The sequence below is a fragment of the Lepus europaeus genome, chromosome 6 (assembly GCF_033115175.1).
Source record: "Lepus europaeus isolate LE1 chromosome 6, mLepTim1.pri, whole genome shotgun sequence".
Lineage (NCBI taxonomy): Eukaryota > Metazoa > Chordata > Mammalia > Lagomorpha > Leporidae > Lepus > Lepus europaeus.
In genome coordinates, this window is record NC_084832.1 from 90563041 (window position 1) to 90590795 (window position 27755).

Genomic DNA, 27755 nt, shown 5'->3' on the forward strand with positions numbered 1-27755 from the left:
GTACTCAACCAGAAATTGGACCTTTTCAATCCAGATTTTTAAAATGTAATCTAATGAATCAAGCAAATGACCTCAAGGAATAAAACCACTTTTCGTGTATCTTCTGATGGCATCAATTATGAAACTTTAAGCATAAAGCTAAGAGTCACTATCAACTGTTTACAGGAGGACACTCATTAGCTAACCACCTACCACCTGGAGGTGCTGAGGCTGCACACACACAGTCCTGACAGATGCAAAGGAAGGAGCGAGTACCTGGTTTCTGGATCAAGGGAATCCACAAGGCACTTGTCAGCTAGTAATTTTTGCAGACTTTGATATAATTCCACATTTGTGTTCAACCTAGAAGAAAAAATCACAAAATGACATTAAATGATTTCCTAATACCTTACTTTTAATTTGACAGTAAAAAGACAGTATCAGATTATAGCACACCGATGCCCAGCAACCACTTGGGGTAGTTTGTGATTGTTCCTTTGGACCAGAAGGGACACAGTCATACTTACTGAACTGTTCAGCACAGAGACAGGCAGTCTGTTGGGCCAAGCACCAGAGGCACTAACCGGGCCGGAAGGAGAAAGGATAAACGTCAAGCCACAGTCAGGAGCTGGCGCAGGAAGAGCAGACAGGACAGAGGGAAAGGGGGTAAGGTGACAACTGGTGATCTGAGAATCAGTGCCTGACTCCAACATGCCCTGGCCATTTGAATTCTGAATATGGGAAAAGGGGTAAGGATAGAAGGGAGGCTAGACAGATACATTTTCCAGCCCTGAACTGAGCAGCCCAGGACCTTGGGTGCCCGTGCTCTTCTGGGAGACAGTGGAGGCCCACACCCCAAGGGAACGCTCAGGACTCAGGGATGCATGCCTGGCCCTGCCACTGCTCTGTGAACCTGGGAAAGTTATTTAGACCTCAGGTCACTGTGAGGATTAAATGAGATCATACGTGCACATCACATATTCTCCACACCAGTAAACCACAAGCATTGTTAGGTGGCCTTGCAGCCAACCCCCAGCAAAAACTGGGGAACAGAAACATTGCTGTCAAGGACTAATCTCAACCTAACCCCAGCACCGTCAGCCACCCAGTCCCTCCTCCCCAGATGCCAAACAGCACCCCCAGCAGTCCCAAAGCCAAAGAGCGAGTCAGGTCTACAAGCAGACAGAATGTGCTCCTGCCTGGTGGATCCTCAGGGAGGGATGAGGCTAGGGGAACCAGCCAGCATTCCTACTCGGATGGCCCAGCTCCCTGCTTACTCCATAATCGAAAAATGAAAGCTTTGAAAATAGGAACCAAATGGTTTCCATGGCCACCACTTTCATGGCTCTTCTCAAACAGCCAGGGAACTGAGGCAGTCACCATCAACCAAAACGTGCACAAGAAGGGCAGATATACATTCTTGTTGCTGGAGTCAGGGACAAGGTCAGTGTGGGTGCTGACCTCCTGCTGGTCTGCTCACCGGAGAAGCCACTCCCTGTCAAAGGGACAGGGGCCCAGAGACGGCCTGCAACACACCCTCTTCAGAAGTTTAAGCAAATCTCCCACACCGTCATGCTGGAAGATCCTGAGACTAAGCTTTACACTGTATATTTGGCATCAATTCTCAACAACCTCGCTTACTTTTAGACTTTTTTCCACTACCAGAAAATATACCAACTCTACACATGCGCGGGAAATCATTCCAATTTTTCCATTTTTTTCAAACCTCAACTAAGTAAGTTAGTTAGGACTCAGGGAGGTTAAGAGAAAATGGGTCAGGGTGCTCAGAGAAGGCAGGAGGCAAAGCTCCAGCACAGGCTGTGAACACTGCTTTAGGGCTTTACCGTCTCCGTGGGTTACCATGCCTTCTACAGCAAAGTGACAATCTGACACCCAACACAACCTGGCTACAACGATCGTGGTTCTCTAACATCTTCCCCAAAATTGAGAGTATTCCTCCACGGGACCAGACTATCTAAGTCCGGCAGGATACAGCACTGAGAATGCCCCAGGCAGGCAGTCTGGTGGTGCCGACCCCCCATTCTTGGGCCCTTCCCCTCCATGCAAAGCTTTCTCTCCAGGAGTCCCCAGCCTCTTTGGCACATCCAGTGTCTGGGCTTTGCAGGGACCCCTTGTATCCCATTCAGTGAGCTGACTGTCAATGGCTGTAAGAAAAGCCACAGTCACTGTGCCAAAGAGATCAGGGGACAAGTGGCTGCAGCACATCCTGGTACTCGATCTGCCAGGAAGCCTGGTCTAACTGGAGGCTTTTCCCCTCCTCCCCAACAACATCTGGTTTATGAAACAGCCTTCCCGTGTTGCCCGGCCCAGGTTTCCCGGTGTAACTCACGCCATGCAGGCCCCAGGGCTCTCTCTAGCTTTATACACTGCCCGGCGGTGTCATGTGTTCCAATGCTTTAGAATAGCACTCTGTCCTCCGTTATTTTAACAAGCACTTTGGAGCGCTCATAAATGGCTTAAAGACATTGCAATTTACCACAAATCACATTAAAACAATCTGCTGCAGCACAGCTCCGCTCTGCAGCCTGGCTCAGCCCTCCCAGAGAGCTTTATGGTCACCCAGGCCCCACCTGAGCCCAACCTCACAGGGCTGCTAGGGCACTATGCACGGGTAATGTTGGCTTCACACCCTGCGGTCCAGCCACCAAAGCAATTCCATCACGCGCTGATCTATAACTCCGACTTGCCGCTAACATACTAATAAACCCTTTACACAAGCAGCGGTAACATGGAGGCGGGATGTCTGCCACACAGCTGACCAGTACAAGCAGCTGATCTCATTTAATCCTCGCCACAACCCTAGCAGGCAGCGTAGACTTGATCGCCCCATTTACAGCCAAGGCGAGGAGCTGAAAGAACGCCCCAAGTCACAGTGCTCAGCGCTGTGACCCACACCCGGCCGTCACACACACCACACACCCTGCTGGCCGGGCTAGAGCACTGTGGACAGAACCACCTGACCCGCCAGACCAGGAAACCACACCACAGCACCGCGACGGGCGCAGCACGTACTTTTCTACCATGGTGCCAATACTTCTACAGGCTTCTTCCGCGGCCTCTCTGAACGCTGGCTCAGGGTGCGCAATTTTCACAAAATCAGCCTGATAAAAGGGAAAGACAAAATCAGAAGGGAATTTGCTGAAAAGCTTTCTTCCAAGACGTGAGGGTGAACATGAAAGCCTATATGTTAAAAACGTGTCACATGGCTGAGCTGTGCGTTTCCACGACTGAATATTCCCTCTGTCAGTAAGGCGAAGCAGCTGTGCTGGGACATTTATTCTGCTACTCCGAGCAACAAAGCTGTTTCATTCCAAAGAAAATACTTTTACTCACTTTATTTCAGAAAAGATTTTCCTCCTTTAAATACAAACACCAAGTAAATGCTTCCCAAATCTGCAGTTCCAAAGAGCAGAACCTGGCTTCGAATCTAACTCACATGCTTTGTGATATGGTTCTCACAGGTTAGCCAGGCCACAGAGAACAACTCGCGGAGGCTTTTTAAAAATTGACACACAGCATAGCTCTGAAACCCGCTTAAATCACATCTAGTATGTGTGCAGAAAACCAATGCACATTCTCTGTATAGCCTCTCTGGTCAAATACAAATTCTGCTTTGGTAAAACTTGAAGTCATGTTTTATATTAAGTCTTCTCTTAGCACGAGTCACAGTGACTACAGCAACTGCTGTGTGCACATTAGAATTCCTTTTTACAAAAACAAAATCATGTTAAACTAGATTTTAGCTTTGCATTGAGTGTAGCACACTGCAAAAGGAAACAGCAAGGAACTATGAAATACTACATATATTCTTTATCCTCCAGAGAAACATGACTGATGAAAACACAAATAAAACATAAATCACCACAAGGTAAAATTTCCAAATTTTATGATCAGTTTTTCATGCAAAAACACTTAGATTCATAGTTTGATACATTTTCTGTAACAGAAGGAAACATTCAGTACTGAAGCACCTGAAATATGAGCTGATAAAATTTATAATACATTTTATAAATCACTTATCTACAGGTTGTAGAATTCACATGGACATTAAAAAACAGAACATAATCAGAAAAACAGTTCTATTATGTAACACTACCAAAAAAGGAAAATAAAACAAGATGGCCACTTGGTGAGAAATAGTTTATAACTTATAAAACTATCCCTTAAAACAGTATTGATTTCACTGGCCAGTAATATCTTAAAATTCAAAAAGGAAGGTTTGAGTTTGTTTCTTTACCCAGAGTTACAAATGTAAATCACATTATATTTTAATTGTTTTTTAAATGACATTCCATTATACATCATAAATATTTGAAACTTCAAAAATAGGACTTTAGGGCAGAGAACTTACAATATTTTTATGAAGGCAAAAAACCAAAAATGTGGGGGGAAAAAAATCCCAGAACACTGCTTAATTAAGAGAAAGACTAAGGTAACAAATCAACAATGAACTGTGGGATCCTGACTGCCACAGCCGACACTCGCTTACTCGCCAGTGAAACCTGCTGACAAACATCTCCCTACCCAGGTTTCAGTGACACGTGTGGCGCAGAAGGGGTGACACCTCTTCTTGGCAGGACGCCGCCACGGCCCTCCGCCATCAGACACATGCCCTACAAGTGTACTGGGGCACCTGAGCAAAGACCCAGGAAAACAGAACTCATTACCCAAAGCTGCATCTTCACTCCTGGGGAAAACCCTTCAAAATAAGCCACTCTCCGGCGCTGTGGTGCAGCAGGTTAAATCCCCGGCCTGAAGCGCCAGCTTCCCATACAGCATCCAATCAAGCTCCCCGCTAATGTGCCTGGGACAGCAGTGGAGGATGGCCCAAGTCCTTTGGCCCCCGCATCCCTGTAGGAGACCTGGAAGAAGCTCCTGGCTCCTGGCTTCAGATTGGCTATGCTCCAGCCATTCGGTCATTTGGGGAGTGAACCAGTGAAGGGAAGACCTCTCTGTCTCTCCCTCTCACTGTAACTCTTTCCAAAAAAATAAAATAAAATCTTTAAAATCAGGCACTTTTCCAGTTTGCTTAATCCTGGGAAACTCACAGTGACGGTGTAATCACCCAAAAGGGGTCACTGCTCAGTGCAGGTGCCGCAGAGGAAGGACCTCTGCTTTCTGGAGAAGGCAAAAGAACAAAGGTGAGCAGGTGTGCTGGCAGGTGCTAGAAGTCTCAAAGGGTACCCGTGGTTGCCCTTGAATGACACTCTACCACAGACAAAATAGGGATGGGCAACAGACGGGCAGCTGCCAGAGGCTGGGGCTGAGGGGCAGATGGCACCACACACGGAGCCGTTTTAGGGGTGACGGAACAGCTCCATACCCTGACTCTGGTGGTGGTTACTCTGAGTTATACATGAGTTAAGCTTCATGAAGTCAACCTTACTGTGCAATAACTGTAAAACTAAACAAGTACTTATTTAAAAAGCTGGAGAAGCTAAGTCCTCAACCTCTCTAATTAAGGGTTCCTCTGGTGTGAGCAGCCAGGCAGCCCCAGAAGGGCCAGAAGGCAGGTCCCGGGCTGGCTGGGGGACCACACACATCACTCCACCGCTTAGTGCCCTTCTCTGCACGGCCGAAAATGGAGATGTGCTGAGGAAGGTCCATCAGCGGCCCCAGGTAAAGGTTTTCCCAGGGCACGCTGCCCAGGAGGGCCTACAAAAGCCCAAACGCCAGGATGTAAGCTCTTGACTTCAACATCACATTACTCACGACAACATCCCTGGTGCCTACAACAGACTTTGGCACATGCGAGGGGTAGACAGGATAGCGAATGACCAGTATTTTGGATTACGTGCACCGTTAACTGCCTTCACTGACACAGGGAATGGAGACTTGACCCCTTCGATCTGGGCTTCCTATCTCAGCCACGGGCTTCTTAGTTGGTGAAGAGACTTCCGAACACATCTACTACAACTCTGAAACACAAAGAAGTCTTTAAAAAAGTCAGTTTGGTGTCAAAACCATTTTTCATCAGAAAAGGCATTCGTGCAAAGATCGAAACAACTGATTCTCACTGCACATCCGGCAGAGAGAAGTCTTGCTGCAAATGTGCACGTGAAGAGTTCTACTACAATCCTGGTAGATGCCTTCATAAAGGAAGAATTATCCAACAAAGACACTTGCGCTACATCAGTATCCATCCTTTTTTTACAGGTACAGCTTATTAGAGATACATACCAAAGCACTTGTTCCAAAAGTACCTTTCCTATGCATTTTTCCCATTCCTAACAACATATTTCATCTCAACACAATAAACCCAACAGGTCTCCAATAGCTTCATACATTTTGAATCTTATGGTCCAATACTAAACAACAAAGGATAAACTTGACTCCAACATCAACAGCTTGAAAGAGAAAAGGTGTCTTACCAAGTCAGCCACTCTGCACAAGGAATCCGACAGCTCGTCAAAGATGAGCACGGTCTGGGGCCCCGGGGGTGATGAGCATGCGCGCTCCACCAGAAACTCTGTCTGTCTTAGGGCTTTCTCTTGTGCAATGTGAAATCCTTCTGGGGCGCTGAGCTCAGGAACTCCAAAAAGACCCTTAAATCCAAACAGGTCCAGAACTATTATTTTTTTATTGTATTGACTAAAAATACTTTTTTCATAAAGGAAATCTCATTTGTTGTTGGCATATCACATAATTATACTGCTTTTCTAAATAACAAAACAGAACAGGGTGCGGTCAAACTCTAGCTATCACTTACTGGAGAACCATCTAATTTTCAGGGGACCAGTGTTGTGGCATAGAGCTACCACCTGCAGTGCTGGCATCCCATATGGGTACCAGTTTGAGTCCTGGCTGCTCTACTAATGGCCTGGAGAAAGCAGCAACAGGTGGCCCAAGTGCCTGGATTCTGCCATCCACGTGGGAAACCGAGATGAAGCTCCTGGCTTTGGCCTGGCTCAGCCCAGGCCATTGTGGCCATCTGCTGAGTGAACCATCAGATAGAAGGTGGAGCTCTCTCTCCACACCCCCATCCCATGTAGCTCTGTCTTATAAACAAACCCTTTTTTACTTGTTAACTTTCAGAATAGCTGGCATGCAGAAAGCATTTGACATGTCAGCTATAATCATCAGCTTGCAACCAAGGCCAAGTTACTTTTTGTCCTAGGTCTCAATTGTCTCATCAGGTACAACAGAGATGTCAATCAATACATGTCTCCAGGCACGAACACAGGTACTAAGGTAGAAAGTATATGTTAAGGGGGGGAGGGGCAGGCACCGTGGCGCAGCGGGTTAATGCCCATGTGGGTGTCGCTCCACTTCCAATCCAGCTCTCTGCTGTGGCCTGGGAAGGCAGTGGAGGATGGCCCAAGTGCTTGGGCCCTGCACCACGTGGGACGCCTCGGGGAAGCTCCTGGCTCCTGGCTTCGGATTGGCACAGCGCCAGCCATTGCTGCCAACTGGGGAGTGAACCATCTGATGGAGGACCTCTCTCCCTCCCTCTCTCTTTCTTTTTCTCTCTCTGTCTGCCTCTCCTCGCTCTGTGTAACTCTTTCAAATAAATAAATAAAAACCTTAAAAAAAAAAAAGTATATGGAAAGGGACCAATGCTGTGGTGTAGTGGAGTAAGGCACTGCCTGCGGCACCAGCATCCCATATGGGTGCCAGCTGTGTCTTGGCTGCTCCTCTTCTGATCCACTCTGCTGTGGCCTGGGAAAGCAATAGAATATGACCCAAGTGCTTGGGCCCCTGCACCTATGTGGGAGACATGGAAGAAGCTCCTGGCTCCTGGCTTCAGATCGGCCCAGTTCCGGCAGTTGGGGCCATTTGAGGAGTGAACCAGCAGATGGCAGACCTTTCGATCCCCCTTGTCTCCCTCTCTGTCTATAACTCTACCTCTCAAATAAATAATAAATAAAATATTTAAAAATAAATAAATAAAATGAGCCTTCCGTGAGCAAAAAACAAACAAAAAAAAGTGTATGTAAAGAACTTAGGACACTATCTGGCAGAGTAAGGTTTTAGCACCCAGTACCCATCAGGTATAGGTATAAGTACAAATACACAATCGGGAGGATGAGGTGATTCTCCAGCATATAGGTGTCTCAGAAAAACCTAACAGGCTGAAGCCACAGGCTGCCACTAGAAGCAAGTTTTATATTTCACAAAGGCATTTTAGGATCTTGGTAAAAACAAAAATCACTGACCTAACAGCAACAACCATCCTTTAGCACCTTCTGCATCATTTGCTGGGACACTCGAGAAAGTGGGGGAAGGGGGTTTTAACATGCATCTATGGCACAGCATCAAGTGTATTATAAACCCCATATAATAAATTTTCTCATTTAAATCTCACAGTGCTAGAACAGAGTACTGTTCTCCTTTTATCGATACAGCAACAGGTGTGAGGTCACTAACGAGCAGTGGGAGAGCCAGGACTCGCCCCTACTCTGCACACCGCTGAGCCACACTTGCCCAAACCACCTGTATTGCAGCCCATGTGTCTGACAGTCCCCTGTCCCGGCAAGGCAAGCTCCTGGAGGCAGGAACCGTGCCCTCCACTCTAGAGTCAGCTGCCTAACACGTGGCCAAATTCAGTGACGAAAACAAATGCAGAGGATTTAACTTCATAGACACTTCATACGAAGACTTTAGGAAACACCAACAGGTAAAACTTCCAGGCCTTATAAGGCTACTGTTTCCACAAGAATGGATCCATGAAGCCGTGCTGTTAACCTCTCTTCAAAATACATTTAAGAAGATCAAGAAAATAAATGAAAGACAACTGGGAATTCTAAAATCTCCAGCTACCAAATAATGCTAAAAACAAACAAACAAAAAAACCTACACCGTGGGCAAGCGTCTGGCACAGCAGTTCCGACGCTGCTTGGAAAGCCCACATCCCATACTGGAACGCCCAGGCCAGAGTCCCGCTCCACTCCTAATTCCAGCTTTCTGTTGATGTGCACCTGGGAGGCAACAGGTGATGGCTCAGGTACCTGGATCCCTGAGGCCCACAGGAGAGACACAGACTGAATGTGTGCCTTGGTTTCTGGCTTTGGCCTGATGACAGCCCCTGCTGCTGTGGGCACCTGGGGAGTGACCCAGCAGACAGAAGCTTGCTGTCTCTCTGCCTTTCAAATAAAAAAAAAAAAAAAAAAAATTCCAAAATTTTTTTTTACCTACATAACCATTTTTTCAAGGCAAAAGCCAAAAGTCTGATTATCAGTACCTGAAATCTTGATGCACGGAAGAAAAAGCAGTAATTATACATTTCATCCACCTGGCCCAGGCCTACCCTCCCCGTCTTCCTGCTGAGTACCCACAGGTAGCTCCCCTCACACCACCCATGCAAATACCAACATGATCTACTGCCACAGACACTGGAGCAGCAAATTTCACACAAAGAGAACCTTAGAGCTAGTAATGGAGATAAAATACGAAACATACCGCCTAGCACACTGCGTTATCTCCTACACTCTTTATAAGGCAATGGTATAATGAGATCAGTTACGAAGGCAAAAAAAAAGTGGCCTTCAGTCTAAAATAGGCAGCATCTACAAAGGTGAAGCAGACCAGGCATCAGGGAAGTCCTAGAGCTTGCCTTCCTTTAACTCATCCATTCATCCAACAACTACTGAGCACCTACTGAATACCAGCCAGCCGGTTAAGCAAAATGGATACTGAAATAAAGCAAGAACCAAAACGGTCAATCCAGGCACTTCCTAGGGTAAGAATCAACATGACCAGGAAATCAGACGCCTAGCAACAGGGTTTTGCTCTTAAAAGCAAACAAGGAGCCCGCCACTGTGGCTTAGTGGGTAAAGCCACTACCAGCAGTGCAGGCAACCCATAGGGATGCTGGTTCGAGACCCGGCTGCTCCACTTCCTATCCAGCTCTCTGCTGTGGCCTGGGATAGCAGTGGAGGATGGCCCAAGTCCTTGGGCCCCTGCACCCGCGTGGGAGACCCGGAAGAAACTCCTGGCTCCTGGCTTCAGATTGGTGCAACTCCAGCTGTTATGGCCAATAGGGGAGTGAACCATCAGATGGAAGACCTCTCTCTCTCTCTCTCTCTCTCTCTCTGCCTCTCCTCTCTCTGTGTAACTCTGACCTTTCAAATAAATAAATGTGTATATATATAAATTTCTGACTCCTGGCTTCAGATCAGCGAAACTCAGGCCGTTGGGGCCAACTGGGGAGTAACCAGCGGATGGAAGCCCTTTCTCTCTCTCTCTGACTTTCAAATAAATCAATCTTAAAAAAAAAAAAAAAGCAAACAAGGAAGTCCAAAGTTCTGAAAGAATGGATTCACGGGTGCCTAAACCTCGGGCGTCAGTGGAGTTACTCCGACACCACCGAGGTCCACCGAGGCCTTGCTGACACGACGTGACACCGGCTGCGACCTCGCAGGAGACCCCCCTTCCTTCAGAGACAGCGGGAGAGATGGAGCAACACCCAACTCCAGCGGGCGGCGCCGAGGCTCAGGGGTCCCGCAGAGGCGATCCCTGCACCCCGCACTGCGCGGAGAGGTTCACTCCGGCCGCCCCGCCCAGCTCCCTACCCGCAAGGTCGCTGCGGCTGCACACGACCCGCCCCCCGGACAACGGTGCGGTGTCCGGCTCTGCCCAGACCCAAACGACCTTGCCCGGATCGCCGCTGGCCGCCAGAACAAGGGGACCGCCCGAGCGTGGGGACACCAGGGGCGCTTCCTGCGGCGCCGCTCACCCGGCGCTCGCCGAACAGGTCCAGGCGGAGACCCTGGGGCTTGACATTGAAGGCGGCGCCCACCGGGGACCAGCTGGTGCTGACCCTCCGGGCCCAGAGCCCGGCTCCGAAGCTGCCCTGGCCCGCTCGCCTGGGCCGCAGAGCCCCTACTCCGGCGCTGAGGCGGCCCAGCCTCCGGGTGCACAGCATCGTGGAGCTAGAGAGGCCCCCGGCCACCGCGCCGCAGTTCTCGCAGGGCACACGCTCTCCGCGTTTCCAAGGTAGCGGCTCACGCCGCACCACGTGACGCCCGCGCTTCCGGGTCAGGGCGCGAGGCCGTCAGGACGTGGGCAAGAGCGTCACCCCGCCGCTTTCTAGGCAACCGCTGGAGAACGGCGCCCCCGTGTGGCTGGAATAAGGAACGGTGAGGGTTGGCCAGTCCCGCCCACATGACTCGCGTGGGGTTGGGAAGAGTCTTATTACTAAACATTCGAATTCTTCCTGGAACGAGAATCAAAGAATGAAGCCTTGCATTCCGAGCCCTTGGTGCCTTCCCCGACGTGACTTAGTGACAAGGTCTGTGGCTGGACCCGGCGTCGCAGATACGCCATCTTGTCAATCCGTCCAGTTCACCTGTCTACACTTGAATGATGGTCCACAATGTGAGTGCGCAGGAGTTAGGGTTGTGTGCAGCAGAGTGAATTAACTAGCCGTGAATCTTCGTCTATTTGGGTTTGTAAAATTATAATAATTTACAATATAAATTAATACAGGGGGTGGGCCTTGAGCCTAGAGGTGAGGTCATGTGCGTCTCATGTGCGTCAGTACCTGGATTCCATTCCCACCCCATTCCCCACAAACTCCCCACACCCCCACTCTTGACTCCAGCTTCCTGCTACATTGGAGACCCGGATTGAGACCCCCTGGCCATTGCAAACATTTGAGAAGTGAACTACTCTGCCTTTCTTTCTTTTTTTTTTTTTTTTTTTTTACAGGCCGAGTGGACAGTGAGAGAGAGAGACAGAGAGAAAGGTCTTTCTTTGCCGTTGGTTCACCCTCCAATGGCCGCCCCAGCCGGCGCGCTGCGGCTGGTGCATCGCACTGATCCGAAGGCAGGAGCCAGATTCTTATCCTGGTCTCCCATGGGGTGCAGGACCCAAGCACTTGGGCCATCCTCCACTGCACTCCCTGGCCACAGCAGAGAGCTGGCCTGGAAGAGGGGCAACCGGGACAGGATCGGTGCCCCGACCGGGACTAGAACCCGGTGTGCTGGCGCCGCTAGGCGGAGGATTAGCCTGTTGAGCCACAGCGCCGGCCTTTCTCTGCCTTTCAAATTAAATAATACACACACACACACACACACACACCACGCGCAGGCACGTGTGATTTTGCCAAACTTCAATCAACAACAGGTGAACGAAGATGGGGGCAGAAGGGAGGGAATGTATTAGGAAATTGTGTTTGGAGGCCTTACAGTGAAGGAGAAGGCTGTTTGGGGAAGGCTTCTGGAAACTTCCATCAGCCCCAGTCTCTTTTAAATGAGTGAAAAATCACACTAGACTTGAATGCAGAGTGCTCTGTGCTTGGACAGCTCTGGCTGTGCCCCAGAGACCGGCCCCTCGATAACTGGTACTTCTGCAGAAGTGAAGCCGGTGGAGTGGGTGGGAACCAGGAGACCCAGGAAAAAGGCAGAAAGGAGCGCATTAGCGGGGAACTGGGTGGAGCAGCCAGGACTTGAACCGGTGTACTTTTGAGATGCCAGTGCTGCAGACGGCCGCTTAAGCCTCTGCACTACAACGCCAGCCCCTGGAGATTACGTTTTCAACACATGAAATTTGGGAGACACATGTAAGCCACAGCACGGCCCTTCCATTCAGGTCATATAAGGAACTAGAAAATTCTGGCAAGAATGATTGTTTCAGACTCAAAGGATGCCGGCAGTCTTTACCTGTTTAGGCAAATTTTAGGAATGATTTGGTTTAAATGCTTAGGGTAGAAAAGTCTATAGGCCGGCACCGCGGTTCACTAGGCTAATCCTCAGCCTGTGGCTCTGACAAATCCTGATTCTAGTCCTGGTCAGGGCACCAGATTCTGTCCCAGTTGTTTCTCTTCCAGTCCAGCTCTCTGCTGTGGCCCGGGAGTGCAGTGGAGGATGGCCCAAGTGCTTGGGCTCCTGCACCCACATGGGAGACCAGGAGGAAGCACCTGGCTCCTGGCTTCGGATCAGCGCAGCGCGCCGGCCAAGGCGGCCATTTGGTGGGTGAACCAACGGAAGGAAGACCTTTCTCTCTGTCTCTCTCTCTCTCACTGTCTAACTCTGCCTGTCCAAAAAAAAAAAAAAAAAAAAAAAGAAAGAAAGAAAGAAAAAGAAAAGTCTATTATGTTAGTTTAGCATATGCAATTACTTGAAGAATTAGAAAGATTGGGAGCACATGAAATTATTCAGCTCCCACACTACTGCAGGCGCCTGGGGCACAGAAAGGCTAACTTCAAATTCCTCTGTCACGGCTATAAGGACAACGATATCGCTCAAGTCTTAGTCCTGGGCTTTTTCCATGGTACCATGTTGCCCCTATCCTGGGACCTTGGACCACCTCACCAGTCTAGTTTAAGCATACAAATTGTTGGCTGCAGAGCAAAATAGTCCAGGGCTCACTCAGGCTACAGATACAGCAGGATTTAGAAGCCTGAACGATGCCAAAACAGGACTGGTGTCCCCCTCAGTTTCCTGTTGCTAGAACTGAAAGCCGCAGAGTAAGTTATTTGTAAAGAACAGACTGAACCCGTGGTTCTGGAGACAGGGAGGCGCAAGAGCCCAGCGCCAGCACTTGCCCAGCATCTGATGGGGGCCTTGTGCTGCGTCGTAGCACGACAGAGGGCACCGTATGGTGACACAGAGCAAGTGCACCAGCTCAGGCCTCTCTTCCTCTTCTTATAAAGCCGTTTCAATACCGGGAGTCCCACCCCCCACGACCTTATCTAACCCTACTATCTCCGAAAGGCTCCACTTCCCAATACCATTAGCATGTCAGGTCAGGGACTAGGTCCCCAGCAGGTGACATGTAGGGACCCCAGTCATACCACTGTAGCTTGGGTATTTCCAGCTCTATTTGGCTTCACCGTGCAGCTCTGTAGATGAGCGAAGTGGCTGCGTCAGCTTCAAGTCTGCACCCTCCCTGTTCTGACTTCACCTGACAAAGGGCAGCCCCCCCCCCTTTTTTTTTGGCACAAAATTGTGCCATTGCTTCTCTGACAGGATCAAGTGCCATCTCGCAGAAGTCACCATGGCTGCTGGAAGGTGCTGTTCCGATCACCGGTCCTGACCCAGAGATTCGAGTTTGTACCATTTGGAAGACTTGACCAGAAAGTGGACGTTAGGATATTGTACTGGAAGCAGGAGAAATCGATGGTATCGATTCAAATAGGAAACATTAGGACATGCATTTGATATAGCAGTTAAGACCACTTGGGATGCCCACGTCCCGTACTGGAGTGCCTACATTCAAGTCCCAGCTCCTGTTCTGATTTCAGCCTCCTGCTAATGCAGTACTTGGGTCCCTACCACGCACATGGGAAGCCCAGATTGGACTGAGTTCGAGGCGTCTTGCTTATACTTGGTCCAGCCCTGGCTGCTGTAGGCATTTGGGGAGTGAACATCAGATGGAGAGATTCTCTCTCTCCCTCAAACAAACAAAATGGAAACAAAACAAGAAATGTCCACTATAGCATGAAGGAAAACGTTCCCTTTGAACCTACTCTCTTAGTAAATCCACCCCATTCTGTACTTCTAACTATAACTCTGACATCTTGGTCCAGTAGCTACTTCTCTCCTTTGTACCTCATTTAAAAACTTTTAGCGAGGTACACAGTGAAAAAAAGGCTAATGGAATTTTTTGCGGCTGGATTCTGGACTTCTTAGGAACTCATGATGCCTTTGATCCTCCAATTATCCCTCCTTGGAATGGGGCTGCCTGTCCTCTATGCCTAGCCCTTGACTGAATGGTGAGAGTGGGTAGCTGTCATGGTTGCACGCATTCCCAGGTGGAGAGCAATTGTGCTGCAGGAGGAAAATCATACAATAGGTCTCAGTGGCTTACAGGGCAAGATCTAGGACTTTAAGTGGATGACAGGCAGATGAGATTTTTGGATTTAGAGTTGATGTTGAAATAGTTTAGACTTTTGGGGGACGTTGGGATGAGGGGAATGTATTTTGCACACGGAAAAGGGAGCAGACACAGGAGGGCAGTTTTGGGGGGCAGGCACAGGGGGCAGACGGCTGTGGGTTGAACTGTGCCTCCCAGAGAGATATAGTGAAGTCCTAACCCTTGGTGCCGGTGAACGCAGCCTTTGGGCCTTCGCGGATGTCGTCAGGTACAGCAGCCCGAGCTGGACGATTGGTTGGCTTGAATGGCAGAGAACATTCGGGAAGCGTCTGCAGATGACTGGAGCATCTCACCATCCCCGGCTTAACACTCTCAGTAGTCATGAAGGAGAGTGAACATTTTCTTTTCCACAGAATCTGTTTTAGTAATTTCAGTTTGATAGATTTATTTTATCTGAAAGGCAGAATTACAGAGAGAAAGGGGAAAACAGAGACATCTTCCATCCACTGGCTCACCAACCCTTGAGGGTTGGTGCTAGGCAAGGCCAAAGCCAGGAGTTGGAGCTCCACCCAGGTCTCCCACGTGAGTAGCAGGAGCCCAAATACCTGGGCCATCTTCCTCTGCTTTCCCAGGTGCATTAACAGAGACCTAGAGTGGAAGTGGAGTAGCTGGGACTCGAACCAGCACTCATATGGGATGCCAGCGCTGCAGGAGGGGGTTTAACCCTCTGTGCCACAGGGCCAGCCCCAGGATTTTCAGTTTTAGATTCAATTTTAGTTTTCCTGTTTCCCCTTTTTTAGGATTAATGGAGTCAAACCATCTCAGAGCGTCCTCCCCCGGGGGATTCGGCCGCCGGCGAAGCAGACATACAAAGTCTTCTCCATCTTACGAGCTGAACAAAAGGAAGCCGGTGAAGGTTGTGTCATCATCCTCGTCGGCAAACAAGCCATTGAAGCGCTCTCCTCCGGTCACCTGCATCCACACCTCGTCCCCCAGCTTCAGCTCCAGGACGATGCCGCCGGAGGCCTGGTCCTCGGAGCTCATGTAGCCATCCTTGGTGTGCAGTACTTTCACCCCGTTTTTGACCAGGGATACCTGAACGTTGCGGGAGAAGACAGTGATGTGGTAGGTGAAGTAGTAGACGCCAGCGACGTGGCAGGTGAATTTCCCCGTGGCTACGTTGTAATGGTTGAGCTCGTTGTAGAGGATCCTGTCGAACTTGATGGGCACATCGGAAGCTGGGAACTTGCTCAGCACGGTGAGTCCCACGGTGAAAGCACTTCGGGGCAGGACTGGAGTCTCACCAATTTTCCCTTTTTCTCCTCGCTCCCCCTTCCAGCCCCTTATTCCTCGGACTCCCGGCTCCCCCTGCGGCCCCACAGGGCCGGCTTCTCCTCTGGGGCCAGGCTTGCCTATGGGGCCTACAGGGCCAGGTAAGCCATTTGGACCCAAAGGTCCGGGGTCGCCGGTCAGGCCTTCTGGCCCCCTGGGACCCACATCGCCTTTGTCCCCCTTCTGCCCTTGTAGGCCGGTCTCTCCTTGGAGGCCTGGCTCTCCCATGGGGCCCACAGATCCCTTTGGCCCATGCTTCCCTGGAGGCCCCCGGGAGCCTTGGTCGCCTTTGATCCCTTTTGCTTCGACTTTTCCATCTGCTCCTAAACAGAGAAAGAGAGCATAAAGGGAGGCTTGTGAAACATCTGCTTGAGAACAACCTGCCTTTCTCTGAGCGTACACACGGGGCGTGGTCATGCAACTGCTCAGGACCTGCTCAGGGCTTGCAAATCCACTTACTGCCAAACTGCACCCGTGCAACAACGCCTTTGGATTCCTGGCTGCTAAATGTGTGTCAGGCCTCACTCACATTTAAAAAATGACAACTCTTGGGATAGGCATTTGGCCTCGTGGTTAAGATACCGGTTAGGATGCCCACGTCCTACATCTGGGTTCAGTTCCTGGGTCTGGCTCCAGCTCCCTGTTAATGTTGACCCTGGCAGGCAGCTGGTGATGGCTGACGTCATGGGGTCCCTGCCACCCATGTGGGAGACCTGGATTGCATTTGCAGCTCCCAGCTTCAGCCCCACCTGTTAGAGGCATTTGTGGAGTGAATCAACAGATGGCAGCTTTGTCTGTCTCTCTTTCCTGGTATTGCTCTGGCCCCTAAATAAAAATAATTTTTGAAAGAGGAGAAATGACAAGCTGTGTACCATCTGCGTGTACCAGGCTGCCCACCAAACTAGGCCAGTCCCTGAGAGTGAGCACTTTGGGGAGCAGGAAGAACAGTAACAGATGGGCTGATTCAGAGCACGACTAGTGGCTACTACTCATCCCCAGGGTGTGCCAGCCCCTATGAGTTCCTCCCTGCCGTGAACACCAGCTGAACTCTTCCGGAGGACATTCATCACTCCCCACTGTCCAGCCCCAGTCTGCCTACAGTTACGCTGCGTTACTGATCACACCGGGGGCCTCCCTGCATCTCCACCCAGCCCGGGGAGTGGTGGTGACCAGCATGGATTGTGGTGCCATGCCAGACTCCATCCTGGTGCTCCCTCCCAGGCACCTGGCATGTCAGGCCCGCTGATGGGCCTCCACCACCTCTGTCCCTTCTTCTGCAGACTTGGGATAATGACACCGCCTTGTTTGGGGGCCTCCTGTGTTGAGTCCACATGCAAGAACAACAGAGTACATGAGCAGCGCCTGTGCTCACCATTGTCAACATCCCTCTCTCCACCACTCGCCAAACACCAGTGTCCTGTGTCCCTTATGGCCCAATTCAAGAGCCGCCTTCTCTGGGCCATGGTGCCAGGTGCACCGAGCCAAAATCCAGTCTCACTCCTGAGGACTCAGGGTCCATCAAACAATGGCCCACGGATTACTTCCAGGCTCCGGCCTGTCTGGCAGAGCCCACAAGCTAAGAATGGTTTCCTCCATTCAAATGGTCACAAATAATATTCTGGGATATGTGAGAATTACAAGAAATTGAAATGTCAGTCTTCACACAGCCAGAATCACTGGCACACGGCCAGGCTTACAAAGGCAGCATCTACAGCTGCTTCTGCCACACTAGCAGAGCTGAGGAGCACTGACAGATCCAACAGGGCTTGGAAAACCAAAAATGTTTGGCCCTTTACACTAGTCATGAACTTCCAGAGAGCAAGAGCTGTGCTGGATCGCACTTAACAGCTGCTGTGGGATCCTTGATAGCTCAGGACTTGGAGCGGGGCCAAGAAGAAGCCAGCTCTGACCTCGGTCTCCTTTCTCTCCGCTCCTTCCTTCCTTTCCCGGGCTGCCAGGCTGTCCTGGTTCTCCTAGGTGGGGAGGAAGAAAACAGAAAAGAGTTGGCATTTCAGTTCCCAGTTTTCTGGCCACTGGACTCCTCCGTGAGTGGTGCGTGCTGGAGAGTCCAGGGGTGGCCCGAGCCCTGCTGAGCGCTCCCTGTTCACACCAGGGCACGCGGAGAAAAGCAAGCAGAAGCGTGCAGCCGAGGGAGGGGGCTGATCAGCTGGGGACTTGCCCAGCGCTCTGCCGCAGGATGAGAGGGGAGTCCCCGTGTGCTCAGGCCGCGCTGGTGGTCACGGCTGCACTTCCTTCCTGTGACGAGGACAAAGGAAGTGATCTGTACCTCGGAGGCTTTCTGCGCCTTTTCCAGCATTCCCGTGGAGAGTGGAATGGCAGAGTTCTCAGCCTCCTGCGAAACAGGTGACTTTGGTACCGGAAGCTATTTGGGGCAGAAGGGAGGGCTCTGAAAAGATCTCTTTGGAACCACAGAGCAGTAGCAAAAGCCCCTGATTGGGTTGGTGTTGGGAGACCCCACGGGAACACCTGTGCAGCTCTGCTGACCGTACGTGGATCTCCCTGGACCCCAAGTTCTTGCTTCGCCTGACAGAGTCACATAGGAGGAGGCTCCGGCCCTGGTGCTGAAGAGCTCATGAGGCCATAGTTCACCCCAGAGGCTGGCTTCCCCCAAAAGCAGTAGAGCCCCCCATACTTCAGCCCCATGACAGGGCTGTGGGATACGGGGGCAGGCTGAGCCTCTTCCAGGTCCCGGGACAGGATCCACAAGACAGAGGCATCTCCATCACAATGCCTGGCCTGCTTGATCTCTTGGCAGCTGGGGAACCAGTGCTCCCGCACAGTCATCCCTATGTGTGCCCCCTCTTTTTTTTATTTTTATTTATTTTTTATTTTTGACAGGCAGAGTGGACAGTGAGAGAGAGACAGAGAGAAAGGTTCACCCTCCAATGGCTGCCGTGGCCAGCACACCGTGCTGATCCGAAGGCAGGAGCCAGGTGCTTCTCCTGGTCTCCCATGCGGGTGCAGGGCCCAAGGACTTGGGCCATCCTCCACTGCCTTCCCGGGCCACAGCAGAGAGCTGGCCTGGAAGTGGGGCAACAGGGACAGAATCCGGCGCCCCAACCGGGACTAGAACCCGGTGTGCTGGCGCCGCAAGGCGGAAGATTAGCCTGTTGAGCCACGGTGCCGGCCCATGCCCTCTCTTATCTATGTGTCCCCATAACCTGTACTAGGCCACAGCAGAAGTTTAAAGCCGCCTCTCCTGATCTCATTATGGTTTCCCTGCTTAATTCGAGTTCTTCCTTTTCAAGAGCAGTGGCCTCCAAATGTCCGTGAGCATGCAGCCCCAAATAACAATGGACAAAATATAAGAATGCCTCCTGCCTGTGTCGTAGCTCACTTGGCTAATCCTCCACCTGTGGCACCAGGTTCTAGTCCTGGTTGGGGTGCCGGTTCTGTCCCGGTTACTCCTCTTCCAGTCCAGCTCTCTGCTGTGGCCCGGGAGTGCAGTGGAGGATGGCCCAAGTGCTTGGGCCCTGCACCCCATGGGAGACCAGGAAGAAGCACCTGGCTCCTGGCTTTGGGTTGGCACAGCGCGCTGGCCGTAGTGCCATTTGGGGGGTGAACCAACAGAAGGAAGACCTTTCTCTCTGCCTCTGTCTCTCTCACTGTCTAACTCTGCCTGTCAAAAAAAAAAAAAAAAAAAAAAAAAAAAGAACGCCTCCTAACCAATGGACACATCTCTATTTCTAAACTCGGCACAGGTATCATATCACAGATGTGTTTCTCGTGAAACATACAAATAAACACATTTGAAGGGGATAAAATTAAGGGACTTGTTTGTGTGAGAAATGTGATTATCATTCTAAGAAATATTATATATATATATTTAAAATATAGCATATGTATTTTTTTCAAATACAAGAGGGTCTCCATAAAGTTCGTGGAAAATACATATTATAAAAAAGCCATGCATGGATTTCAAAACATTTTTGGCACCTCAACAAATTCACAGTAACTTGTTAGAATCAGAAGCAGTAAGACTTCTGCTTAAGGGGCCAGTGCTGTGGCACAGCAGGTAAAGCCACCACCTGCAGTGCTGGCATCCCATATGGGCACCAGTTCGAGTCCCAGCTGCTCCACTTCCTATCCAGCTCTCTGCTATGGCTTGGGAAAGCAGTAGAACACAGCCCAAGTGCTTGGGCCCCTGCACCCATGTGGGAAACCCAGAAGAAACTCCTGGCTCCTGGCTTTGGATCAGCTCAGCTCCAGCCGTTGTGGTCATTTGGGGAGTGAACCAGTGGATGGAAGACCTCTCTCTCTCTCTCTCCCTCTCTCTGTTGGTAATTCTGCCTCTCAAATAAATAAAATATTAAAAAAGAAAAGAATAGCTTTAAAAAGATGGCGGAGGAGGGGGAGGCAGGAGGCGGAAGTGGTGCAGGCAGAGCCGAGGTGGACCAGTTCGGAGCAAAGGCCGTGGCAACAGGCCCTGGGGATGCTGGAGCATTTTGCTTGTTGACCTTCTGGAGTGCCAGAGGCCAGTTGCGTTTGTTATGAGTGGTTTGAGCAGGTCAGCCAGCTGAAGCTTTCCCAGAAAAACCCACAGGAACACTTCCCCAGTGAGTCCCTCTCCAGCAGGACGATGGCCCGTCCGTCCTGGCCAAACAAGGGCGATTTTGTGAGGGCACTGAGGGGAACTCATCAGGCATTCGCCTCCCGTCCTGATCTCGCCTCATGTGGCCAAAGAGCCAACCTACCTGTCGCCAGGAGCAGGAAGAGCTATGACATCAGATATTGCTGCTCCTCCATATCCACAGGGGACGGGTCCCAGGACCTCCTGGACACCCAAATCTGCAAATGTTCGATGCCTTTATATAAAAATGGTGTAGTCTTTGGATAGGACCTGTGTACATTCTGGCATGGATGTTTTATTTTTAATTTTTAAAAGATTTATTTATTTATTTAAAAGCCAGAGTTTTATATATATATATAGAGAGAGAGAGAGAGAGACAGAGAGACAGAGAGACAGAGACAGAGAGACAGAGAGAGACAGAGATCTTCTATCCCCTGGTTCACTCCTCAAATGGCTACAACAGCCAGGGCAGGGGGGTCAGGCTGAAGGCTTCAAGTTCACCCATGTAAGTGCATAGGCCCAAACACTTGGATCATCTTCCACTGTTTTCCCAGGCACATCAGCAGAGAGCTGGATTGGAAGTGGAGCAGCCAGGACACAAATCAGTGCCCATATGGGATGCCGGTGCCATAGGCAATGGCTTAACCCACTACACCACAATGCTGGCCCCTCTCCTTTAGACTTTAAATAATCCCTACATGACTTATAACACCTACTCCAATGTAAATGCTAGGTAAATTGTTGTTATGTCATAATGTTTAGGGAATAAAGACAAGAAAAAAATGTTTAGATATTTAGTACAAAAGCTATTTTTCCCCAAATATTTTTAGTCTGGTTAGCCGCTGTGGAGAGATGGCTGCACCATGGCAGATGCCTTGTGGTGTCAAAATGAGGGCTAACAAACAGCTATCCCCACCAGATGAGAAGGCCCATGGGGGCTGGGTCATGCCAGTCTTGTCCTGAGTCCACCCCAGCACCAAGCACAAAATCTGACTTGCTGGCTGTGGGCCGCGCACATGGGTGGATGGATGAATGAGGGTGAGTGCGTGGATGGACCCCGCACCGATGATGAATGCGTTACTGAGATAAAAGTGATGAAGGGTGAGCGGCAGGGCAGCAGAGGCCGCGGCGGGGTGTACCTGCATCCCCTTTGTCACCCTTGGCTCCATCTCGTCCATCTCGTCCAGGCAGTCCGTTGTGACCGGGACTCCCAGGGATGCCAGGGTGTCCTTGCCTGCACGTGTCCTGTGAGCTTACACTCCCCGTGCAGACTCCAGTGACAAGCAGGAGCCACCAGATCCTCATGGTTCAGGTGACCAGGTCTGAACTGGAAGAGGGAGACACAGACTGAAAGCAGGAACCTTGGCCACGGGGGCCGTGGACACAGCCTCTGCTCCTTGCAGAGGGCAAAGGCTCCACACTCGGTCCAACAAAGAATGGTCAGGGCACACGGCAAGGGTAGACAGTGGGAGTGACCAGCTGCTTATACCTAGGACATTTTCCCAGGGAGATAAGACACCTGATTGGGACCCGGCTTTGTGGCGACTGACCAATGAGGAAGCAGAGTTTGAGGCGAGGATAATACTCACCTATGGACTCATGCACTTTGGGCAACCATTTCTTGGAGCCAGAGAGCAGCTGGAAGCTTACTTACCTCCTGTGGTTGCCAGAAAGGCCACATTTGATCACAAGGCACACAAAAGCACTTTCTACATAGCAAACAGAATCACCACAGGATCCACCAATTCCACTTCCAGGGATATGCTCAAAAAAAAAAAAAAAAAAAACAAAAACAAAAAACACGAAGGCCCCTGAGACTCCAACAGAACACCCATGTTTGCAGCAGCATCACGCATAGCAGCCAAAGAGGGGAAATAATCCAGGTGCCCATCAGTGGATGGATGGATGAACACACGGTGGAGTAAATGCCCAGTGGAATATTTCTCAGCCTCAAAAGAGACAGGAATTCTGACCCATGAGAGCACACAGATGAGCTTTAAGGACCCTGTGCCAAGTGAAATGCACCAGTTACCAAAAGTCAAATATGGAATGATTGCACTTACATGAGATACTCAGAGCAGTCAAATCCATTGACAGAAACTAGAACAGTATGTCCCTTGGAAGAAGGGGAAATGGCGAATTGCTTAATGGGGACATAGATTCAATCAGGGACAATGAAAAAATTCTAGAGATAGACAGTGGTGATTGTTACATAAAAATAGGAATGTATTTAATGCCACTGAACTGTACACTTAAAATGGTTAAAATGATAAATTTAGAGACCAGCATTGTGGCATGGGGATAAAGCCGCCACCTGCCATGCCAGCATCCCAAAGAGGCGCCAGTTCAAGTCCCAGATGTTCCACCTCTGATCCAGCTCTCTGCTAATGGCCTGGGAAAAGCAACTGAGGATGTGTGGAGATCCAGATAAAACTCCTGGCTCCTGGCTTTGGCCTGGCTCAATCCTGGCCATTGCGGCCATCTGGGGAGTGAACCAACACATGGAAGACCTCTCTCTCTCTGTTTTTCCCTCTCTGATTTTCAAATAAATAAGTAAATCTTTTAAAAATTATAAATTTATGCTATTGGCCGGCGCCATGGCTCACTTGGCTAATCCTCCACTTGTGGCACTGGCATCCCGGGTTCTAGTCCCGGTTGGGCCACCGGATTCTGTTCCGGTTGCTCCTCTTCCAGGCCAGCTCTCTGCTGTGGCCCAGGAAGGCAGTGGAGGCTGGCCCAAGTGCTTGGGCCCTGCACCCACATGGGAGACCAGGAGGAAGCACCTGGCTCCTGGCTTCGGATCAGCGCAGTGCCAGCCGTGGCAGCCATTTGAGGAGTGAGCCAATGGAAGGAAGACCTTTCTCTCTCTCTCTCTCTCTCTCTCTCTCACTGTCTAACTCTGTCTGTCAAAAAAATAAAAAATAAAAAATAAATTTATGCTATGCATATTTTACCACAATAAAACCATATATAAAATTTAATTAAACCATTAAAACCATATGACATTTTAGCAGTCTTACTTTGATTGGATAATATTCTTTGCATTAAAGTCTTATTTTTCACATACATGAGTGCATGTGCACACATGCACACACTGTACACACACAAGAGGTTACAATCAGGTCTACCCAGTGGGTTAAGCCACAGCCTGCAATGCTGGCAACCAATATGAGCACCAATTTGAGTCCTGGGTGCTCCACTTCTGATCCAGCTCTCTTCGAATGGCCTGGGAAAAGCATGGGAAGATGGCCCAAGTGTTTGGACCCCTGCCACCCACATGGGAGACCTGGATAGAGTTCCTGACTTCTGCCTTCAGCCTGGCCCAGTCCCAGCCATTGAGCAATTTGGGGAGTGAACCATAAGATGGAAGAAAGAGAACTTTATGGTTTGGGAGAAGTACATTAAGTCTTTTCCCCTTTAGCACTGGCTGATTTGCTTTCTGACCTCATCAGGAGCTAAGATGACACCTGGGCAGGGTCCAAACAAAGGGAATAGCAACAAAGGGAAAAGCCCCCAAGGGTTAGTGGGACTCCTGATCTGGCCATGGTTATCCATTAAGACGCCCAGAGCACCATGTCCTGCTCTCTCATGCTAACTGCCATGGAAGGAGCTTTGCATTTGTTTGTTTGGGAAAGCAGCGGAAGATGGCCCAAGTGTGTGGGCCCCCGCACCCACATGGGAGACCAAGAAGAAGATCCTGGCTCCTAGAGCAGTAGAGGAGCAGCATAGAACTGAGTATAACCACTGAAATCATTATGAAGTTCATGTGAACTATGCCAGATATGCCTGTTGTGGGGCTGGCGTAGCTGCACAGTGGATTAAGCTGCCAACTGCAATGCTGGCATCCCATAAGAGCCCCAGTTCAAGTCCTGGCTGCTCCACTTCCAATTCAGCTCCCTGCTAATGTGCCTGGGAAAGCAGAGGAAGATGGTCCAAGTCCTTGGGCCCTTGCCACCCACGTGGGAGATCTGGATGGAGTTCCTGGCTCCTGGCTTCAGCCTGGCCCAGCCCTGACTTTTGCAGCCTTTTGGAGGAGTGAGCCAGAATATGGAAGGTCTCTATACCTCGCGGTCTCTTCCCTCCTCTGTCACTCTTTCAAATAAATAAATCTTTAAAAGAATATGTATGCTGTGCTGAATTTTAAAAGTTGTCTAAGATGCATGTCATGAATGTACTTATTTATAGATTCACATTGACAAAAACTAGAAGCAAATAATTTCAGATGAGCACAGTTGCCTCAGGATGTTGAGATGGGGGAGCTTTTCCTTTTTAATAAATGCCATTCTTGGGCCAGCACCGTGGCTTACTTGGTTAATCCTCCGCCTGTGGCAACAGCATCCCATATGGGCGCCACGTTCTAGTCCTGGTTGTTCCTCTTCCAGTCCAGCTCTCTGCTGTGGCCCAGGAGGGCAGTGGAGAATGGCCCAGGTGCTTGGGCCCTGCACCCGCATGGGAGACCAGGAGGAGGCACCTGGCTCCTGGCTTTGGACCAGTGCAGTGTCGGCCATAGCGGCCATCTGGGGAGTGAACCAATGGAAGGAAGACCTTTCTCTCTGTCTCTCTCTCTCACTGTCTATAACTCTACCTGTCAAATAAAAAAAAAAAAATTCCATTCTCACAGTACCGATAAACTCATTTCCAGATACATATTTTTGAACCTGCCTGATGGTCATCCAAAGGATGACGTCGCCATCTCATGGGGACCTCTAAGTATCACAGGGTGCAGTGTAATGCAGAGTATTTTAGGGAAAGGAAATGCAGATGTTTCCCTCTGAAGCCACAACCTCACTCTGTTTCCAGAAACAGAGTTGAATCTCCTTAGAGACAAATTCCATGAGCAATCTACACCCGTCTTCTGGGGTTAACTCAGAAGTGACTGGTGGGAGCCAAATCTGAAGCTCACCACACAACCTCTGTTGAGGATCTTATGAATATTGCCAGCTTTTCAACACGTGTGGTACAATTATTCCAGTACTAAAAGGCTCACGAGACCATAAAGGAGTCGGGTCAGCATAAACTGTTCTGTTCTCCAAGACGAGGTTACGTAAAAGCAAACATGTCTCCCTTCATCCTTCCTTCACTACTTCCGCATACTTGAGACAGAGTCTACCTCGCTTGCTCACACTGTGGGTGAGAACACAGACGGGCTTCTGCAAATGGTTCTGATGAACTGAACACACTTCGCTTTCCTCAATGACACACAGCCAAGACCCCATCCTAACGGCTGCGCAGGGTGTGGCCACTCATCACCTCCTCACTCAGCCCAAATGCAGAGGTTGAGCACGCGCTGTGCTTACGACCCTTCTGGGACTGTGAGTGCCGCAGACAAGTCAGGGGGAGGGCACAGAAGCCGTCACTCTGCTGAGGGCCGAGGTGCACCTGATGCACAGGCGCGGGACGGGCAGAGGGAGGCAGGCTGCCTTTGGAATCACTGAGTTTCAGTGCTGAACACAACACGTTCTGACTTGGCTAACGCCTTATTTCTGGGTTCTTTCTCGCCTTTTACCTGTATTTCTGCTTCACGGTTCCATCTCTCGATAAACGGTCACACGTGCCCCGCCTGATTAATTGTCTGTAATTCTCAGCCAAGGAGGAGGGTTTCCACTCCAAAATGCTATCTCCCGAAACTCAGATTTCACCCAGACCTGCCAAAACCCAGCTGAGCAATCTCTATCGAGGCTCATTTCCTTGTGCAGAAGATTGGAGAGATAAACTAACACCTCAACCTTCCTTCTTCCTCCTACGTTTGACTGTCATGCCCAGCCCTGGCTGTTGTGGGCATTTGGGGGCGTGAACCAGCAGATGGAGGATCCCTATCTCTCTGACTTTCAAATAAATAAAAGCAACTAAGTAGATTCATGAGCCCCAAGCGTTTAGCCTAGCAGTTAAGTCACTGGTTAAGACATCGTGGTCCATTCAGAGTGCCTGGATGGATTCCTGACTCTGCCTTCCGACTCCAGATTGTGGGAGGCAACAGGTGACAGCTTAAGTAGTTGGGTGCCTGCTGCCCATGTGGGAGACCTGGATTGAGTTCCCAGCTCCCAGCTATAGCTTGGCCCAGCCCTGGACGTTGCTGGTGTTTGAGGAATGAACCAACCAATAACAGCCTTTATCTCTCAAATAAATAATCTGCCCAAAAAGTTCATGAAAAACTAGTATTGTGAAAGAACTCTACATGGACTTCAAAACTCTTGCCAATAAACATCTTTTTTCTATGAAATTTTCTGAAGACTCCCTGTATATTTTCTTCCATGTGCTCTATTGATACACTGGACACTTTTTCTGTAAATCAGAAGAAGTATTTGTTAAAGTACACCGTGTAAATTAATATAGCCATAAACATCAAAGTGTGTACCTTGAAAATTGTGCAAAATGACCTGCAGGTTATTTTCTAGAAGCTTCTCCAGGAAGCTCTCTAAAAAGGTTCTTCTTAATGATTTATTCTATGCTTTTCATTCCTCCTCCTGGCCAGCCTGCAGATTCCACAAAAGAAATGTCAAAATCAGCTTCCTCCTCAGGAGTGAATGTTGGAACCAGCTCACTTAGCATTTTCCTCTCCCAAACTCTGCAGAAATCAATTCCACACATCATTAAGCAGGGTTCTCACTCACTGCTAAGCTAAGGCTGTTTTAGGAGTCAGATCCCTTCCACTGAATGTAAAGTCTTTGCTTAACACACCTACCTGATCCCCAGGGCTGCAGGCTGGACCCAGGTGTGGTGTGGACCAGGAATCCAGGGCACACTGAAGAAGTGCAGCCTTCCCGCCACACCAAGTCCCTAGTGGCTCTGTGTGCAAAACAGCAGGAAGGGGAGGGATGAGGGCAGGGCTTCAGAACTTGCAGCCACTCGTGCGTCAGGAGCATCTCCTCCCAGCACCCGTCTAGAAACCTTCATTTTTCGGTTTGTTAATCAAAGGAGGGAACTAGAGGTGTTCTTTTGAGTGGCGTCTGGAGGTGGGACTCCCTTTGCCTCTCAGCTGCGGAGCAGCAGGACACCAGACTGGATCTTGGCCCAGTAGGCTCTGTCACCTGTGGCATTTAGACTTGTGTGTGGCACGTGTGTAGGTGAGGACAGA

The 27755-nt window shown here is 49.9% G+C and overlaps 2 protein-coding genes across 3 annotated transcripts in view; both read right to left on the reverse strand.

The window, feature by feature from the left end:
• MIPEP (mitochondrial intermediate peptidase) overlaps positions 1–10942 on the reverse strand; it is a 176960-nt gene extending 166018 nt beyond the window's left edge. For both annotated transcript variants that reach the window (XM_062194561.1, XM_062194560.1), the window contains exons 1-4: positions 10676–10942; positions 6372–6545; positions 3013–3101; positions 256–342 (exon numbers count right to left, since the gene is read on the reverse strand). In XM_062194561.1, the coding sequence (XP_062050545.1) occupies positions 256–342; positions 3013–3101; positions 6372–6545; positions 10676–10864 (539 nt within the window). In that variant the 5' untranslated portion in view covers positions 10865–10942. The remainder of the gene's footprint in view (positions 1–255; positions 343–3012; positions 3102–6371; positions 6546–10675) is intronic.
• Positions 10943–15243: 4301 nt separating this feature from the next.
• On the reverse strand, positions 15244–27444 carry C1QTNF9 (C1q and TNF related 9). Its single transcript, XM_062195411.1, has 4 exons — positions 27363–27444; positions 21820–22007; positions 18000–18062; positions 15244–16412 (listed from the first exon to the last, which is right to left on the reverse strand). Exons 2-4 carry the CDS (start codon positions 21983–21985, stop codon positions 15643–15645), a joined length of 999 nt encoding a protein of 332 aa, XP_062051395.1. The 5' UTR covers positions 21986–22007; positions 27363–27444; the 3' UTR covers positions 15244–15642.
• Between the last annotated feature and the right edge of the window lie 311 nt (positions 27445–27755).

Excerpts from the sequence above, each read along its gene's own strand:
- C1QTNF9 (XM_062195411.1), bottom strand. The coding sequence starts at position 21,985 with ATGAGGATCTGGTGGCTCCTGCTTGTCACTGGAGTCTGCACGGGGAGT. Across the intron at positions 18,063-21,819 it reads GGGTGACAAAGGGGATGCAG|GAGAACCAGGACAGCCTGGC; the intron begins GTACACCCCGCC and ends CTCCCCACCTAG. Across the intron at positions 16,413-17,999 it reads CGGAGAGAAAGGAGACCGAG|GAGCAGATGGAAAAGTCGAA; the intron begins GTCAGAGCTGGC and ends TTCTCTGTTTAG.